This window comes from Psammomys obesus, unplaced genomic scaffold (assembly GCF_907164565.1).
Source record: "Psammomys obesus unplaced genomic scaffold, mPsaObe1.curated_primary_1811, whole genome shotgun sequence".
NCBI classification, from domain to species: Eukaryota; Metazoa; Chordata; class Mammalia; order Rodentia; family Muridae; genus Psammomys; species Psammomys obesus.
In genome coordinates, this window is record NW_026593947.1 from 2,785,516 (window position 1) to 2,803,814 (window position 18,299).

At 53.1% G+C, this 18,299-nt stretch overlaps 1 protein-coding gene across 1 annotated transcript in view; it reads left to right on the forward strand.

The window, feature by feature from the left end:
- Pcnx2 (pecanex 2) overlaps positions 1-18,299 on the forward strand; it is a 71,709-nt gene that overhangs the window by 9,459 nt on the left and 43,951 nt on the right. The window contains exons 5-12 of the mRNA XM_055617565.1: positions 777-1,886; positions 12,123-12,270; positions 12,603-12,748; positions 13,164-13,260; positions 14,751-14,886; positions 15,173-15,312; positions 15,560-15,713; positions 15,852-16,084. Of these exons, the coding sequence (XP_055473540.1) occupies positions 777-1,886; positions 12,123-12,270; positions 12,603-12,748; positions 13,164-13,260; positions 14,751-14,886; positions 15,173-15,312; positions 15,560-15,713; positions 15,852-16,084 (2,164 nt within the window). The remainder of the gene's footprint in view (positions 1-776; positions 1,887-12,122; positions 12,271-12,602; positions 12,749-13,163; positions 13,261-14,750; positions 14,887-15,172; positions 15,313-15,559; positions 15,714-15,851; positions 16,085-18,299) is intronic.

Below are 18,299 nucleotides of genomic sequence, written 5' to 3' on the forward strand. Positions count from 1 at the left end.
AAAGGAAGGAAGAAAGGAAGAGAGGGAGGGAGGGAGGGAGGGAGGAAAGGAAGGAAAGGAGAGAGGGAGGAAGGAAGGAAGGAAGGAAGGAAGGAAGGAAGGAAGGAAGGAAGGAAGGAAAGGGAGGGAGGAAAGGAAGGAAGAAAGGAAGAGAGGGAGGGAGGGAGGAAAGGAAGGAAAGGAGGGAGGAAGGAAGGAAGGAAGAAAGGAAGGAAGGAAGGAAAGAAGGAAGGAAGGGAGGAAAGAAGGAAGGAAGGGAGGGGGAAGAAAGAAAAAAGAAGAACTAAGGAAGGGAGGAAGAAGAGTGTGTGTCGTTGTGAACATAGCCCTGGGAGCTGCAGTAGAAGGGCTAGCCCACCCACTCACTCACTGGCTCGCTCCGCAGGTAAAGCACTGGCCATGTAAACACGTGGGCCCAGTCAGATCTGTAGATCCCACATTGAGAAGGTGGATGTGAAGACACAGTCTCAGCATGGAGGAGAGGTGGGGGTGAGGAGGCTCAGTGTCCAGGGGCTGAGGCTCAGCTTGAGGGATGCTGGCTCCAAGGGAGATCTGAAAGGATGGCAGCTGAGGTGACCTTGGGCTTCCACATCCGGGCACCTGAGTGTACATGCTCCCGAGTGTGTGTGTGTGTGTGTGTGTGTGTGTGTGTGTGTGTGTGTGTGTGTGTGTACAGAGAAGCATCTGAGTGTGTCTGTTTTGGTTTGGGTTTTGATTTTTCACATCTTGCCCTGAGGCCTTGCACTCACCCTCATTCACCCTTGTCACTCGAGCAGGCGTTGTTCTGTCAGAAAACCAGCCCGAGGGCATTGTGTCCACCTCCCCAGGCATGAAGTCAGAGAACCACGCCTCCCGGGGTCATGTGCCAGAGCCCAGGCCCGCAGACCCGGGGCAGCAGGCCACCGTGACAGGAGGGAAGGAGGCCCCCTGTGCCCCCGGCCAGCGTCCCCGCCGTGGCTCTGAGTGTGGCCTGGGGGGCCCCGCAGCCCCAAGGATGCCTCGCCTGTCGCTGTCACAATCTGACGTGTCCATCCAGCCATGGGGCGGGTGCCCAGCTCTCATCCCACAGCCTGGGGGTTCGCCTGGCCCCGGCAGGCCCCAGCCACCTGAAGGGTCACCCCACAATAGCCTGGGCAGCAGCCGCTGCGAGTATGATACAGTCCTGGCCCGCACGCCCGTCACACCTGTCACACCTGGCCGGGCCCAGGAGGCCACCAGCTCGGATGGCGAGGTGGCAGTGACCCTCGTCGACACCTCCCAGCCCGGGGACCCCCCAAGTCTGCACGAGCCTGTCAGGATAGTCGTCACTGTGAGCAGCACCCCAAGCTCCGGGAGTGAGCTGGACAGCACACTGCATTCGAGGGTGACCAGCTCGGACAGGCTGGATGGAGAGCCTGCTGGAGACCCTGGGCACGCCCAGATCCCTCTGATCACCCTCCAGCTAACGGAGGACGGAGCAGGAGGGACCGAGGACACGGTGGCCGTGGTATGCTCCACCCAGTGTCCTGGGCCCTGCTCGTGTGACACCCGGGGACCAGGCACTGCACCCACTCCGCCCTCGGCCCATGTGAACCCTGAGGCTGGCGAGAGCAGGGAGGCCCAGGCCAAGCTCGACCCGGCCTCCTGTAGGGGCAGCCATGAGAAGAGGCACGCGCGTGTGCTCAGCGTGGACAGCGGGACCGACGTCTTCCTGAGCAGGAGCACCCGGGAGGTGGCGAACGAGGGCGAGAAGCCCATCCCCACGTCCAAGTCAGACCTGGAGGCCAAGGATGGACACACCCCACCCGAGTCCAACTTCCTGGAGTTTGTCTCCCTGCTGGAGTCCATCAGCTCAGCCAAGGTGCCTGAGGCAGCTGTGGGGACTGGAGTGCAGGTGGGCGTGGAAGGTGAGCGTGGAAGGTGATAGTGGCAGTCTGTCCTCCACCAGTCTTGGGCACCAGCTCTCAGGGGGCATTTTGTTGCTGTGTGTGTGTGTGTGTGTGTGCATACCTGTGCACGTTAATGTGGGTGCCTGTGTGTCCTGTGTCCCTCACATGGATAGAGGTCATACTTACTGCTGTTGGGCCCTATTTGCAAGACCCCAGGAGACCACCAGGAGTCCAGTCCGTTGCAAAACACCTGAGAATCTTTTCATTACAAGCTATAGCTTGGGCTCACACACCTTCACCACCGAAGGCATTGAGAGCCGAGAGCCCCATGCTCATGGTAGGTAGGTGGTCTAAAGATTCCAGTCCCTCCCAGAGTCTTTAAAGCAGGGGCATTCCTGCCTGGCAAGCATCTTTTGTTTGAAACACAAAAGGGGATGTTGCATTTTGAATTGATTGGCTATAGGAAGGACCCAAACCACTAACGGTCTGGTCTGGCTTCCCTTGTTTGGTTGTCCTAGGGGAGAGGGGCTGGTTTCCTAGCAACTGTATCTCTAGTGGACAGGAAATAATGCAGTTCAGTTAGTTCTTCCTTGCAGGTGGACATGGCTCCACCTGTCTGGCCCTTTTTAGGCTTGTGCTTTAAACTTTAAACCAACACCTAAAAAAACAAAACAAAACCTAATTTTTAATTCTTTGGTCTCTCACTGTGTGTGCTGCCCTGGACTGTGGTGAGCTGCCCTTGGCCAGAATGCCTGGACGTGGCTCACAGTCTCGCTGCCTAAGGCTTTAGACTGTTAGGCTGCACACAATGAGACGCTTCTAGGGCAAGACCTGAGTGTGACACGTGTGTGTGTGTGTGTGTGCACTGTGTCCTGGCTCTTCCCCACACACAGCCATGAGGGCTGTGTGCTCTGAACTGTGCCATGTCACCTGAAGGCATGCAAGCTTCCTCTTGCAGTGCCATGCTGCTGCTCAGAAGGTTCTGGGTCTTGTCGTGATTCCATATTCTAGTGTTGGGTCGGGGAGGCCTCACCTGCATCGGCTCACACCACAGGAAACGTGAGGCTCTATTCGGGGGTGAGGAGGTGGAGAGGCTGGCTTCCATAGGGGCCATGGGTGTTTGTGTCCAGGGAAAGGAGCGGTGGTCTCACTCTGTTTCCACCAGCTCTTTGGCGTTGGTGACAGGCCCTCTGGGTGTCAGCACCAGGCATATATTCTGTTACAGAATCACTGTGTTGCCGAGGGTGACTCAGTTGGCAGGCTGTTTGCACGTGAGCATGAGGACCCGAGTCTGACCCCCAGAACCACAGAGGGAAGAACCCACCAGGGCAGTGAGCATCTGTGATCCGGGCTGGGTAGACGGAGGCGGGATGCTGGGTAGACAGAGGAGGGGGATCCTGGGGACCCAACGAGCGGCCTGCTCTAGAGTCCATGAAAGAGTCTTGAAAGCAACCCAGGACAGCACCTCGTATTGACCTCTGGCTTTCAGGTGCACAGACAGGTGTGCAGGTGTACACACACTCACACATATACACACCAGCATACACACCAACACACGTCTTATTTTTTCTACAAATTGTTTCAGCATGTGGAAATTTCAGTTCTTCCTGGTTGCACACACAGCAGACACTCTGTAGTTCCTGACTCATGCCAGGCCAAGTCTTGAGCCCTTTATTTGTGATGGATGGCAGGTGTGCCCATATCTCCTTAACGGACGGTCCTCGCTCACTGCCACAGTGCCAACACCGGCATCGGTTATCAGTGCCGAGACTTCTAGAGTTCTTGAATTTGAACATGGGTGAATCTTGCAGCAACTTGCTTCTCCCCCATGCAAACTGACGCTTTAGATAAAGTCAAGGCTCAACACTCCTCGATGCTTTTCCCCTGATGAGACCACAAGCGCCCATCTGGGCCCCGGGTCCCTGCATGTCCTGGCAGGGTCATTTTCCAGGGCAGCAGTTTCCCCTTTGACAAAAATGATGGCCCCAAACAGGAGTCACTCTGTCTCCTAGCTTTAACATCCCACAGTGCTGTGTCACTGGCTTCGTCATGTTGGTGTCTACACCAAGCACATGCATGGGGAACTGGCTGTGACATGCAGGCTGTGTTTGCTCAGCTGAGAGAAGCTCTCTGCTCTCGGCTCTTGGCTCAGGTCCCTACTGGCCGCTGGAGTGGATCCCCCAGTTCTGTTAAGTTTCAAACTGGTGGCACACAAAGCAAAGGCACAGACATGTTTGAGATGAGAGTTCTCCTACCTTTATTTTTGCTCGTTTGTTTGTTTCTGTCTCGGAGTTTTTGCGGAGCCCAGGGGAGTCTCTGAGTCCTGCCTTCCACCATGTGAGTCTCAGACTGTCGCCCTCACATTGGTGGCTTCACCCAGGAACAGTCTCACCAGTCACATGTAGCCCATGCTGGCCCAGAGCTCACAACGAGGTGGGAGTGACCTTTGAATTTGAAGAGTCCCCTCTGCCTGAGCCACACCTGCACGCTCAGCCCTTTCAGTGTGTGAAACAGGGCCTCATGTAGCCCAGGCTGTCTCCAAGCTAGCTATGGAGCAGAAGATAACCTTAGACCCCTGCGCCACATGCCTCCACCTTTTCCAGTGTTGGGTTGATGTGCTGGCTTCCCTGTCCCCTCTGAACACTTTATTTGATTTGTCTTCTTGAGACTGTCTTCTTCTCAAACTCCTCAGCCGAATTCCCACAGGGAGGTGTGATGTGGTGAGTTGTCCTGCTTCTGCAGCTGTGATGAAGAACCTGGTCAAAGGTGGCTTTGGGGAGACAGGGTTTGTGCTTCTTACAAACAGTTCCAGGTCATAGTTCACCACTGTGGGGCATTCAGGCGGGAAGACAAGCAGCCAGTTATGTCACACCCACAGCCGAGAGCAGAGGGAAGATGTCTTGGGGCTTCCCTTGCTGTGAAGAGACACCATGACCATGGCAACTCTCATAAGAAAAAACATTCCACTGGGGCTGGTCCACAGTTCAGAGTTTTAGTCCGTCACTGTCACTGCGGGAAGCATGGTGGCACACAGGCTTGGGGATGCACAGCAGGCCCTGCACTGGGGAGGCAGCTGAGTCCGACACCTGGGTCCTCAGGCAGCAGGAAGAGATGGTGACACACTGGCCCAGCTTGAGCTTCTGAGACCTCAGAGCCTGCCCCCAGGGACACACTTCCTCCACCAGGGCCTCCTGACAGTGCCTGTGGAGGCCGGCTCATTCAGACCACCACAGAGAATGAACTCATCCCTGCTCTCCCTCCACTCTACCTTCCCAGAATCCTCTGCTCTCAGAGTTTGGAAGTCCAGGCCCAGAACTTGTGCCACCCACTCTCTGAGTGGGTCTTCCTGGCCATTAAAGCTCCAAGGTAACAGCGTTTTTAAAGGGAAAAACTGCAAGCAAGGGCTTCCAAGCCTTAGTGTTACATGATTGGACAAAGGGTAAAGGAATGAAATGCACTTGGACCTAGTTGGTTGACAGCATCTGGCTAAACCACAGAGAGGAACAGCTTGCCAAGAGGAGCACTGTGACCCTGGGAACAACTGATGTTTTCTTACAGGACCCCGTCTTCATTGATCTGCCTCAGTTGCTGTGTCTAGCTGCAAGCTGCTGAGAACATTCTGGGGGTTTTGTTGTTGTTGTTGTTGTTGTTGTTGTTGTTTATTTTTTCAGATCTTAATGGTGGGAACCAAGGTAATCCAGGGACAAGCTAACCTTAGATGGAATCTGAAAAAGAACACAGAGTTAGTTCTGCTAATTTAACCCTTTCATTCCCCGCCCCTACTTGTAACTATGGAGGCCAATCTTGGACTCCTCAGAGGCCTGACTCCTCAATATTGCATGGATGACACTGGGACCTCATCACCTCTGTCTAACAAAGGCAATCAAACTATTCAATATGCAGAGGGTAAGCACGAGTAACAATATCAGCAAGGGTCTGTTAAGGCAGATAACAAAGTAGTAAACCAAGGGGAAGCACTAACCCAAGATTCAAGCCAGCTTTGGCTTGCTTTGTACTCTTTTTCACATTTAGCCAGGTTGTCCCTAACCTTCACCAAGGAGAACTATTATGTCAGGATTTAAACCATCCTCTGGAATCCTCTTTCCAGTGTCTCTCCAGCCTTTTTGCTATTTTTGCTAAGGATTTCCTAATCATTCCCGAGTGATTTACATAAAAACAACATTTCTCTCTAAGGATGGCACACAGCCCGTCCTGCTGTAAAAGACAACAGATCTAAGCCCCTCTGTTCTGCTATTTCTGCCAGGGAGTCAACAATCTTTCTAAATGTGTGATTGAGTCCTCAAGGCATTGAATATTTTTATTAGTATCTGCCTTTAAGCTGTTATAATTCTGGCTTTGTACACCCACTGCTGCAATACCAGTTCCTGCTCCAGCTAAGCAGGTCCCCAAGACAATAGCTGATGTCAGGGAGCCCCTTTTGACTTAGCGTTTCAGCCTGTTAGGTGGGATTATGGGCAAAGGTCTCATCTTCTGAAATTGCTTCAGTTCTAACAATAGGACCATTGGTATCAAGAGCTAAGAGGGCTGACATGCCAGCTGAAGGCTGGGCAATGGGGAACCATCTAATTAGCAATCCAGTTGAAGAGATATGGAGACATCACATTGGCTGGACTGGTTTACTTCAGCTTCCAGCACTTACAGATTTCAGTTTGCAGTCCATGGCTGATCTCCGAATGGAGTCTGTCAGCCAGGTGAAAATCTGCTGAGACAAATTCAGACTAGAGACAGAAGTTAACACTTGTCTAGTAAATGGGAAAGTGAAGAATCCCAAGACCAAGGTAAAAACTCATCTGGGGTCTGTTTGAGCTACGCCAGATCCTGGTCTTCTGACTTTTTGGTTTCCTGAAATTAATATGAATTTTAGTTTACAAAAGGAAGTATATTAGTATTGTCATTGTATTGAGATCCATACTTTAGAAAAAGCAGCTAACAAGTGTTTATAAGACGGCAGGAGTAGAGTCATGCATTAAGACCTAGGAAAAGCTATGGCTTTTGGGTCATATATACAGATTAGACAGATGTTTTTAGCATGATGAGAAGCACCTTTAAGTCTATCTCTAGAAGAAAACCAAAAGGAAATTAAAATCTCAAGCTTGTGACTGGATAATAAACATTCAGTATTCCATCAGCTTATCAAAACTCTAATAATCAATGTCATAACTCTGAACTTCTGAAATCTTATAACAATATAAGCACAACAATAGTTTCACTCATCTCTAAACAGAGAACTAAACACAGCTGGCAGCCCCCAGCAAAGATGGACTATTCTGGCAATACCAAATCTGTAGGCCTGAAAGAAGCAACATTAAATCATTTATTTAGGAACTGGCAGCCAGGCATATATTTTATACAATGGTTAACAATGACTTGAATATAACCCTGGGCTAACATGGAGCTGTAGTCCTCTTCCCCCTTTAAAGAGCATAAGAAAACATTTTGCATCGAAGAATCACCAGCCTTTTAAATGAAGAACATATTTTACAGTTCTTTCTCAAATCATATTTGCAGGTATGAAAAACCAAAGAAAATACAGTTCATATTCCCTATGGCTTTCTATACTTACTCTGACCTTCCGTAACATTCTATATGCCTTCAGTTAGGCCTTTCCTAGCTCCATTCTTCTGGTTTAACCAGACATTTTTACTTTAGACAAGCTATTTATTTGTTTTCTCTTCTTTTCTTTTCTTTTCTTTCTTTTATTATCCCTGTCTCTTGCTTTTCAGACAACATAAAAATTTCCATCAAAATCCTTTTTATCATTTTTTTACTAAGTCATTCCATGTGTTTTTACCATCTTGATATGATACATTGCAAAATCTGCATTTTTTTTTTAATTGGCTCAAACAGTATGGCTTGGTTTCAATTGATAAAATTAATAAAATAAACACCAAGGTCTTTTGACCTCTCCCAAAGGGTTGAGAAACTGTTCTAAGTTCTTTGTTAGACTGCCCAAGGCCGTTACTTTAAAATGCCTGATAAGCTTTAAAATGTTTCATAACCTTAAGCATTTAAATATCCTCCAAAATCTGTTTTGCAGTATTAGAATATCCAGAGTGAAGTGATAGAGTAGAGCCATAGTTTTTAGAAGCCAAAACCAAATTCTATCAGTACAAGCAGATCAGCGCCTCTAAAATCAACACCAAGTGTAGGATTTGGATGTTGTAAACCTTGGCTGCCAGCAAGAAACGTTCTTGTGAACAAACACAGGGAGGTGCAGCTTTAATATCTCATATAAACAGTTTTAAGCCTTATTTTTAAACCTGGTTTTTAAGGCAGGACAGAAATTATATAAAATTTTAACATACGTAATAACCAATAATAAGCAACCAAGATATACAAAACATAGTAAACTTATATATTCAAAACAGACAGACAAAACTTATTTTTACTTCTTTTAGCTGTAATTTCATGGGAGGAATATCTCACTTCCTGTTGAATCCAGTTCTTATGACCATAGAGGTGTGTCGCTTTCTTATCCGAGAAGCTGCTGTTGCCCCTTTAAGAGCTACCTGCCTGCACAGAAGCCTCTCAGTGGGCGGGCTGCATTCCCAAGCAACTGGACTCTCTGGAAGACCTTGCCACCAGAGATTGGAGCAGTGGCAGAGACCGGAGCAGTGGCAGAGACCAGCGCACTGGCAGAGACCTGCCAGACCAGGGCTTCCCAGAAATGGACAAAAATTAAGTCTAGGGAGTTAGAAGCAGTCTATCCCATAGCGTCTGTCACAGTCCAATACGAAGACACACCAACACAAGGCAGAAAACAGAAAGACAGACACGAACAAAGTAGCTGCTCCAAGACTGAAAACAGAAGTGAATCCCAAAACTCAGACTCACAGACTCCAGCTGCAGAAACCGAAAGCAGCACAGATGGTGGGATTCCTTGTCCACCCCAGGGCCAGGGATATCTCCCTTAACCCCCACAGCTGTGACTATCCAACATGTCCATTTTTAGCCACATATTACAGCTTGTACAGACACCTCAAGGCTTTTCAGAACTGACAGTAAACACAAACACAGACCCTGCACAGAGACACTTACCAGCCAGCACAAGACCATCCGGGTCGGGGTCCTGGAGGTCTGTGGTAGACATCCCCCGAATGTTATGCCTAGATCACAAGACCCTTAAGAGACAACAAGGAACAAGAGTCTAATGCAAAACACACAAGGGTCTTTATTCAAGCTTGAGCTTGGGTCGCAATCCCTCCTGACACAGCAGGTTGGGAGAGCAGCCCCGAGGTCTGGGAGGACAGGGTTTTTAAAGGAAAAAAACACAAGCAGGGACCTCCAAGCCTTGGCATTACATGACTGGACAAATGGAAAAGGAGTGAAATGCACTTTGACCTAGTTTGTTGACAGCATCTGGCTAAACCACAGAAAGGAACAGCTTGACAAGAGGAGCACTGCGACCCTGGGAACAACTGATGTTTTCTTAACTGACCTGTCCTTATTGGTCTGCCTCAGTTGCCGTGTCTAGCTACAAGCTGCTGAGAACATTCTATGGTTTTTTTCTCAGAACTTAAGGTTATGTGTGTGGGGGGGGGCGGGTATCAGATCTTAATGGTGGGAACCAAGGTATTCCAGGGACAAGCTAACCTTGGATGGAGTCTGAGAAAGAACACAGAGTTAGTTCTGCTAATTTAACCCTTTCAAGATCTCTTTTGTATTAACTGATGTCATTTCTGCTTTTGCAGTCTCTTAGCCTCTGGAAATTTCTATAAAACCATATCCTAAAGGTGCTACCCAAGGACACTATTTGAACAGTTATTTGTGACATAGGCACGTGATTTCCTCAGGAAGATACGAGCAGACGTCTGTCAGTCTCAGACAGGCCACCAAGGACAGACCAAAGAAACCTTCTGTCCCAGCCTAACCTAATGACGTAGTGAGTCATTGTTGTCTGTGACCCAAAAAGGCATCTGTGTCACCTCAGAAGACTTCCCATTGGAAAATGTCCCCCAAACCCTGATTTTGCTTGAAAACTTGGGGGAGGGGGTTTCTGAGGCGTGTGAGCAATCTTCAGTTGTGAGCGTCCATGCTGGAGAAGGCATTTCCATTCTGAATAAACAGCTACCGAAAAAGGGAAGCTGTTTCTGTGGCCTCCTGTCAATGTGCCCCATTGTGTCCAGATGTTACTGTTTTCCACTGACTTGGAAGATTGTCAGCTTGAGAGCTTTGGTCTTTAAAGTGAAGACGTCAGTTAAGAATGGGTACTCGGTATTTTGAGTTATAGTGCCGCCCCATAAGGCCATGGGGAGCACACCATTAGGAGTCGTGACCTTGTTGGAGGAAGTGTGTCACTGGGGTGGGCTTTGGGGTTTCAGAAGCCCGAGATGGGCCTCGTGCTCTGTCTTCCTCCTGCCTGCCCATCAGATGTAGAACTGTCAGTTGCTCCCAGCCCCGCATGGACAGCACGCCGCCAGCCATGCTCCAGCCCTGGGTGTGCTGCCACGCTCCTGCCATACTGGCCATGGACTGAACCTCTGACTGTGAGGCAGCCTGATAAAACATTTTCCTCTATCAGAGTTCCTGCGGCCACGGCATCTCTTCACAGCAACGGAAGCTCTTGTGAGGACAGGGCATCCTTAGTGTTCGTCATTTTACAGGAAATACTCCGTGTCTAGGAAAATAAAACGCCAGCATGTTCTGGTTGTAAAGCAAACCCAGGCTGTGGGGGAGGGGAGACACTCTGACCCAGGGAGTGTCCCCATTGAAGAAGAGGAGCAGGTGTGCCCTGAGCAGGTGGTGTGGGCAGGCACTACCTCTCCTGCCCCTCTGTGTCAGGCTTCAGCCAGACAGACCGTCGAATCAAATCTCAACATTTCTGGCCAGACACACTGGACACAGACGTCAGGGGATACCTGGTGTCAGGGCAGAGGTCAGGGATCTCCTCCAATGACCGGGAAAATCGAGAGGACTGCTGTCGGGGTGCAGTGACACTCTTGACTCATGACCACCGTCCAAGCCCTGTGTGTGTGTGAGTGTGTGCCCACACGCCAGCGGGGTCCACACAGCGGAGGGACCCAGGGCCCTTTGTCTACACTGCTGTCTAATGGCGACTGTGAGTGTGCCTATTGCCCCGCTGCTCCTGCTCACTTCTGGACACCTGTTGTTGTTGTTGACCTTAAGGTAGTTGCAGCAGATGGAGAGAATGTGTTGAGCCTTCCTTTGCACGAGGCCAACATCCCAGGCTGTGACTGACAGCTGTCCATCCTCACAGGGCCTGTTCCCTCTCAGCCTGTTCCCCCTCAGCCTGTCCATCCGCACCCTGTTCACCCGCACCCTGTCTACCCCACCCTGTCCACCCCCACCCTGTTCCCCCTCAGCCTGTCCACCCCCCACTGTCCACCCCACCCTGTCCACTCTCACCCTGTCCACCCCCACCCTGTTCCCCCTCAGCCTGTCCACCCCCCACTGTCCACCCCACCCTGTTCCCCCTCAGCCTGTTTACCCCCCACTGTCCACCCCCACCCTGTCCACCCTCACCCTGTTCATCCCCACCCTGTCCACTTCACCCTGTCCACCTTCACCCTGTTCACCCCCACCCTGTCCACCTCACCCTGTCCACCCTCAGCCAGCAGAGAAAGGAGTGAACAGAGAGACTGGTGAGAGCTTAGAACTCTCAGTGGGGTCGGGAACAGATTGTCAGTGTCAGTCTCTTGGTGTGAGGCCGGGCGCTCGTATTAGGACCCTGTGACAGCTCAGGTGCAGGACATCACAGGGCCTCTGAGTCCAGTGAAGAGAGTCCCTGGATCCCTTGGCAGATTGTGTGGAGTCCGTGGGAGGCGGAGCAGTGTGTGTCACATGTATGTGTGTGTCTCTGTTTCGAATGCAGCTTTAGACTTTCACACTTCGGAACAGGAACTCATGTCTCAAAACCAGCCATCCCCTCTTCCTTCCCGAATCTCTCTGGCACGCAGCGCAGAATCTCATGTATAGACCAGGCTAGCCTCAAACTCCCGGGAGTCCCCTGCCTTAGACTCCATGTCAGGATTAGAGGGGTGCATTACCACACCCGGACTGTGTGGAGTTCTGTTGTTGCTGGATTTCGAGGCAGAGTCTCTCTGTGTAGCTCCCGCTGGGCTGGGACTCACAGCTATCCTCCTGCCTCAGCCTCAGTGCTGGGACAGTTGGCTGGAGTGTTCTCACTTTTCCTGTTCCGGGGCTGCGTGTGCCCTGAGCGCTGGGATGGCTGCCCCAGTTCCTGTTATTAACACGGAAAGCTGTGTCTTCCAGATCACACTTCTCCAGGAACCAAGGACGAAGCTGCGGAGACGGAGAGGCCCAGTGGATGTGATGCCCGGCCAGGAAAGCCAAGCTTGCTGGGACAAGACCACGCAAATGCCAGCCCGGTGCTCGTGCAGCCACCCAAGGGCACAGCGCTGTAAGGACTCTGTCGCTCCTTGAAATACTTTGGGGAGGGTGAAGAATTCCTGGTGTGTGTGTGTGTGTGTGTGTGTGTGTGTGTGTGTGTGTGTGTGTAGACCAGATGGCGAACATTTTCTGAGTAGCCTCTGACTGAACTTGGAGCGCAGCAGCCCAGGCTTGGCCAGCCTCCCCACCAGTCCCTGGTTAAGAAGCTTCCCCGAAGGTTTGCCGCAGCCTCACCCCATGGTGGTGCCCCCCCAGCATCCCTCCTTGCTGGCGACTCCTCGCTTGCATCAAGCTGACTTCCAGCCGCCCCGCGCGCACCATCCCTGACACGAGCACTTTCAGTTTGCAGGGCAGCCGGCAGAGGCAGATCATCTACAGGGTGACTTCCCAGCAGGACAGCTCAGTGCTGCAGGTCATCAGCGGCCCTGACACATCCGTGCAGGAGGAGGTGTCCCTGGACGCCATGCACGTCTTCATCGGCGAGAACGGTGAGCCGTGGAGGATGCCATGGGGCGGGGGGATGACGGCCATGGGGCGGGGGGTGACCGCCACAGGCCGGGACCACAGGAGAGGGAAAGGGAAACCAAGGAAGCAAGTGTGAGCTGAGTGACTAACGGAGAAGCGGTGAGAAGTAGGTCAAAGGCGGTGACGTGGTGAGCACTGTGGGGGCGACCAGGTGGCCCTGTAAAACTCTTCTATAAGTGATTTTAAATGTCGTTCTCCTTTGCTAAACGAACTTCTGCTTCAAGTGGCAAAGAGAACAAGACCAGCCTGGCCACTCTGCAGGCTGCCTTGAGCCTGAAGACACGTGTGCCTCACAGATAGTGTGTGTGTGTGTGTGTGTGTGTGTGTGTGTGTGTGTGTGTGTGTGATGCTCTTTGCTCAAATCCCGTGATTTCACAGGAGAAATCAGATCCTGTTACTTAAAGTCTGGAAACCAGAAGGACGGCTCCTCCGGGCAGCACGCTCCCTCGAACCCGGACTGTGTGTCTCGGGCCAGGTGAGTGTGCTCGGCCCGGGTCTGGGTGTGTGGACAGTGCTGGGGCCTGCACGCTCCCCCGAACGGGGCACACGGCCTGGGGTGGAGCGGTGGCGTTTCTCCGTGGCGCTTAGGGCAGAGCGTATCTGCAACATGGAGACTCAGCAGGACGGTTTCCGTGGCTGTGGTGGGGGAGGAACGGGACGTGGGGAGGTTGTGGGGTGTTGCATGTTCCCGGCTCCTGCGGGGGTGAGCTCCTCCGTGCCGATTCAGCTTGCACACTAGACAGCGCCCTCATGGCAGTGCCCAGGCCGGCTGCCCAGCTCGGCAGCTGTGGAGCAGCCACCAGTCCCGGCTCAGGGATCCGAGTAAACCTGGAGGCAAACCTGTCACACGCAGCGTGTTAGAAGTGCGTGTGTGCCTGGAGAATCACAGACGATGGCCATGGAACTGGCCTGTCATGGGCTTCCCACACGGAGACTGTCAACAGCGGTTTAGGAACCAGGGGTGACTCAGTTGGCCAGATGGAGCCGAGGCTCCGTTCACCTCCAGCGAGCATTGAACAGCGCGGTGGTGCACACTGTGGTCCCGGAGGTGTGGAGGCCGCCTTGGATGCAGGGCAGTGAGGAGGCTAGCCTGAGCTATCGCCTCTGTCACGCCTGACTTCCTCTTCCTGCTCAGTGGCCCTGCGCTCACGTGGTGATTGTGAACACAGGCCGGCACCTATTCTCGAACACACACACACGTAAAAATGAGTTCAACAGTTAAAAAGTCTGGACTGCTCCAGAGAGGCCCCGTGTGACTGTTTTAAAGACGGATTTCGTTTATTAGTGCTCTGCCTGTGCGTGTGCTTGCACACCAGCAGAGGGCGCCAGATCTGCTGTCTGTGTGAGTGTGTGCTGGGAACTGGACCCAGGCTGGGAGAGCCGCCGGTGCTCTAACCTCTGAGCCGTCTTGAGGGCACACTCCACCGCTGTGAGCCCTAGCACACAGACTGGGCGCACACGCACTCCATCATGGCGAGGACGCCATGGCTGAGGGAGTCACATGGGTTCACAGCCAGGAAGCAGAGGGAGATGAGGTCGGTGTTCCCCACACCTCTGCCTTTATTCTGTCCAAGACGTTAAGTATCGCGCACACGCGTGCTCACACACACACTCAGGGTGGGCCTTCCACCCCAGTTGACCCTCCCTAGACGTCCTCACCGCCGTACGCAGCCGCTGGTCTCTCAGGCGATGAACTGCCGGTTCACAGTTGATGTGAGTGTCACACGGGTTCTCAGGGTCCCAGGCCTTCACCCGCATTGGTCACATACTCACACCCACATACAAATCAGAGCTGAGCGAGCATCCACTCAGCCACGAGTCCGGGCCTGGGCCTGCAGTCGGCCTCCTTGCTCACTCAGACCGTAGTCCCTTCCTGGGCTGCACACCGCTGGCCTCCTGGGTGCAATAAACACAGGCACCGAGCACAGGCTGCTCACCAACAGTGCGCTCCGATCCCGTTCGCAGAGACGCTCTGCTCAGCTCGTCCAGCACCAACACTTCCGGGAGCCCCGACCCGTCCTCGGGGGACCCCGCGCTCGGCGCCCTCCAGCAGCAGCTGTTGCTCATGATGGCTCGGAGGACACACTCGGAGACCCCTCGGGTATGTGAGTGCCAGCGTCGCTGGTCACGGCTGCTGTAGAGGCCCTTGGCCTCCCGTGTGTGTGTGTGTGTGTGTGTGTGTGTGTGTGTGTGTGCATGTGCGTGTTGTATGTATGTATTACACATGGTTGTGAGCCTCCATTGCGTGCTGAGACCTGAGCCCAGGCCCACTGCCCTTTTAGCCCCACCCACCCCTCAGGCCCCGGGAGAGTGACCGTGGGCGTGCTTCCGTGACAAGGCCTGCCCGGTGATGCTCTCTCTGCTCTGTCTGTGTCTGACCTGGAAAGCACGTGCGTCAGGACGCGGAAGACTCGTCACACTCCTCCGGGAAGTTTAGCCGGGAGCAGTTTCACAAGTTCCTCATCTTCCCCGGGAGGTGGATCAAAGTGTGGTATGACCGGCTCACCTTGCTGGCCCTGCTGGATCGGTAAGCTGCCAGGCACTCGTGTGTGTGTGTCTATCTATCTATCTGTGTCTCACTCAAGAAGTGTGTGCTGGGTGCCAGCCCCATGCAGGACACGCCCCTGGTGCCTGTCCTCCCTCACGAGTGGGACCTGGGTGTGTGGGGTCCGTGGGGCCGGGAACAGTTCAGTGAACAGAGCGTGAGGACCTGCTCCCATCGACACGCTCTTCTGACCTCGTGGTTCTCACTGCAGCTGCTTGTGTCTGCACAGGACTGAGGACGTGGCAGAGAACATGGCGGCGGTTGTGCTCGGCGTCCTGGTCTCACTCCTGGGCTTCCTCACGCTCAGTCGTGGCTTCTGCAAAGACCTGTGGGTCGTGCTCTTCTGCGTGGTGATGGCGAGCTGCCAGTACTCCCTGCTCAAGGCAAGAGCCAGCTTCTGTGCGTGTGAGTGTGTGTGTGTGTGAGGGTGTGTGAGCGGGCATGTGTGTGCATGTGTGTGGACTGTCGCCAGCAGAGCCTTGCAATCGTGAGGTGACCCAGGCCCTCTTTTTGTGTTCTAGAGTGTCCAGCCCGACCCTGCCTCACCGATCCATGTAAGTGTGCCGTCCTCTGCTTGCCCTGAAAGAGGCAATGCACACGCCCCGTCAAGGGCCGTGTTTGCCCCCATGTGTGTGTCTTGGACACAGGACCCTCGTGCATGGCGCTGGGCTCTGGCTGGGTGTGGGTGCTTGGGCACGGTGACCCCACCTCTGCTGAGTGTGCTCTGGGCCTCTGGCTGCCTCAGTTTCCTTTTGTGCGAATCAAGTGGGGATGGAGGGTGACTCACCAGACGGTGCGTGCAGAGTGCTTCACACGCTGCCTGACACCCACACTCTCTCCTCACTGGCTGAGTGTGAGTGGGAAGCTGCCGGTGTTTCAACTACCACGTGTATTTCAGGGTTAGTGGTAATGTGGTCACACACACGCAGTGTGAGGGCTGAGTCAGGGTATCTGTGTCACGCCTCGTGAGAGTATTTACACTAATATTTCCAAGGCCGTTCTGTGTAATGTGGTGGCGGCCTCCGTCCTTGTACAAAGCGCGCTGACCCCCCGCCTCAGGCGTGCACCCCCTGCCGCACTCCCTGCCCCCTCTGTTCCCTGGCACTCACGCTGTGCCACCTGCCTGTGAGTCACACTCGATAGATTCCGCACAGAGTGAGGCTGCGCAGAGCTCAGGTCCCCGGGGAAAGCAGCGGAGGCTGTGAACTACTGAACCACGTCTCCAGCTCCTACTGTGTGTGGGGAGGCGTGCACGGTACGAGCCCCTCCTTGCACATGTGAGAGCCCGGACCACTTACACAGCATATGTGTAAGTGTGTGCCTGTATTCACCTCTGCCTTGAGGCAGGAGCTCCCTGTGGTGGTCCTCCCTGAGGGAGCACACTCCTGCGGCATCTCTTTCCTGTGAGTTCTGGGGATCCGAGCTCGGCTTCTCCAAGGTGCCAGCCTTCATACACTAGTTGCACTTTGTTGAGAACCTGTGGCAGTGTGCAATGGTCTCCTCCTCTCTCCCTTCTGTGGAAATGCCACGTGGAGAGGTGTGAGTCCTGGTCTGCTGTGGATTTCTCTCTTGTGTCTCTGTGAGTGTGAAGCTCTGCACGTGTGAAGTCCTTTGCGTGACGCCCTTGTGCTTGCTCCCTGGCTCTGCCCCCTGTCACCTTACCTGACCAGGCGGCCCCACAGGGATTCCGGACACACCCACACTGACCTGTGTCAGCTTCTGTGATGGGCTCTCAGGGTCCACTGTGCAGGTGCCGTGTGCTTTCACACTCCTGTGCCCTGTGCACCCTTCCTGCCTGTTACAGCCCATGCCCACCCATCCCCCCACTGTGAACAGGGAAACTATCTTCCCATGATTGTGCATTAAGAAAAATACCCGGGTATAGGAATGAGTGTAACCAATACCAGCTCAGCACAACAGAAGAAACTTCTCTGGTGGCACAGGGCTCCATCCTGTTACTCCCGATATCCCCCGCAGCTGGTTTTCAAGTGATTCATCCTGAGAGTGAGCATCACGAGTCCCGCCCCCACCTGATGTTGGCACAGACATGGTGTCCGAACTCCCCTCAGCCGGCCACCATGAGGCTCTGAATATTTGTACATTTGCCATAGCCTGTCCCATGCCCTTGCCATCACCCTCCTGGTGAGAAGGAGGATAAGGAAAAGGAGGAAGAGAAGAACGAGGAGAAGAAAAAGAAGAAGGAGGGAGAGGAGGAGAAGGAGGGGAAGGAGGACAAAGAGAAGGAGGAGGAGAAGAAAAAGGAGAAAGAGAAGAAGAAAGAGGAGAAGGAGGGGAAGAAGAGAAGGAGGAGGAGAAAGAGGAGGAGGAGAAGAAAGAGAAGAAGGAGGAAGAGGAGGAGAAGGAGGGGAAGGAGTTAAGGAGGAAAGGAGAAGGAGGTGGAAAACAGGTGGAAAAGTAGGATAATGAGCAAGAGGAGGAGGGGGAAGGAGGAGCAGAAAGAGAAGGAGGAAGAGAAGGAGAAGGAGGAAGAGGAGGAGGAGGAGAAACAGGAAGACAGAGGTATAGGGGAAGAAGGACAGGAGTAGGAGGAGCAGAAGGAGAAGAGGAGGAGAGGAGGGGAAGAGGAGAACAAGGATGAAGAGAAGGATGAGAAGCAGGAGGAGACAGAGGAGTTGGAGGAGGGAAGGATTAGTAGGAGGGCAAGGAAGAGGAGGTGGAGTAGGATAAGGAAGAGGAAGAGAAAGAAGAAGAGCAGGAGGAGAAGGAGGAGGAGGGGGAGGAGAAGGAGAAGAGGAAAGAGAAAAATGAAGAGGAGGAGGAAAAGGAGGAGAGGGAGGAGGAAAAGGAAGTGTGGGGGATGAAAGAAGAAGGCTTAGGAAGACTAGAAAGAATAGGAAGAAGAGCAGGAGAAGGAGGAGGAAGAGAAGGAAGAAGAGGTAGGAGGAGGAAAAAAAGGAGTTTGAGGAGAAGGAGGGGAAGAAGAGAAGGAGGAAGAAGAAAAAAGAAGG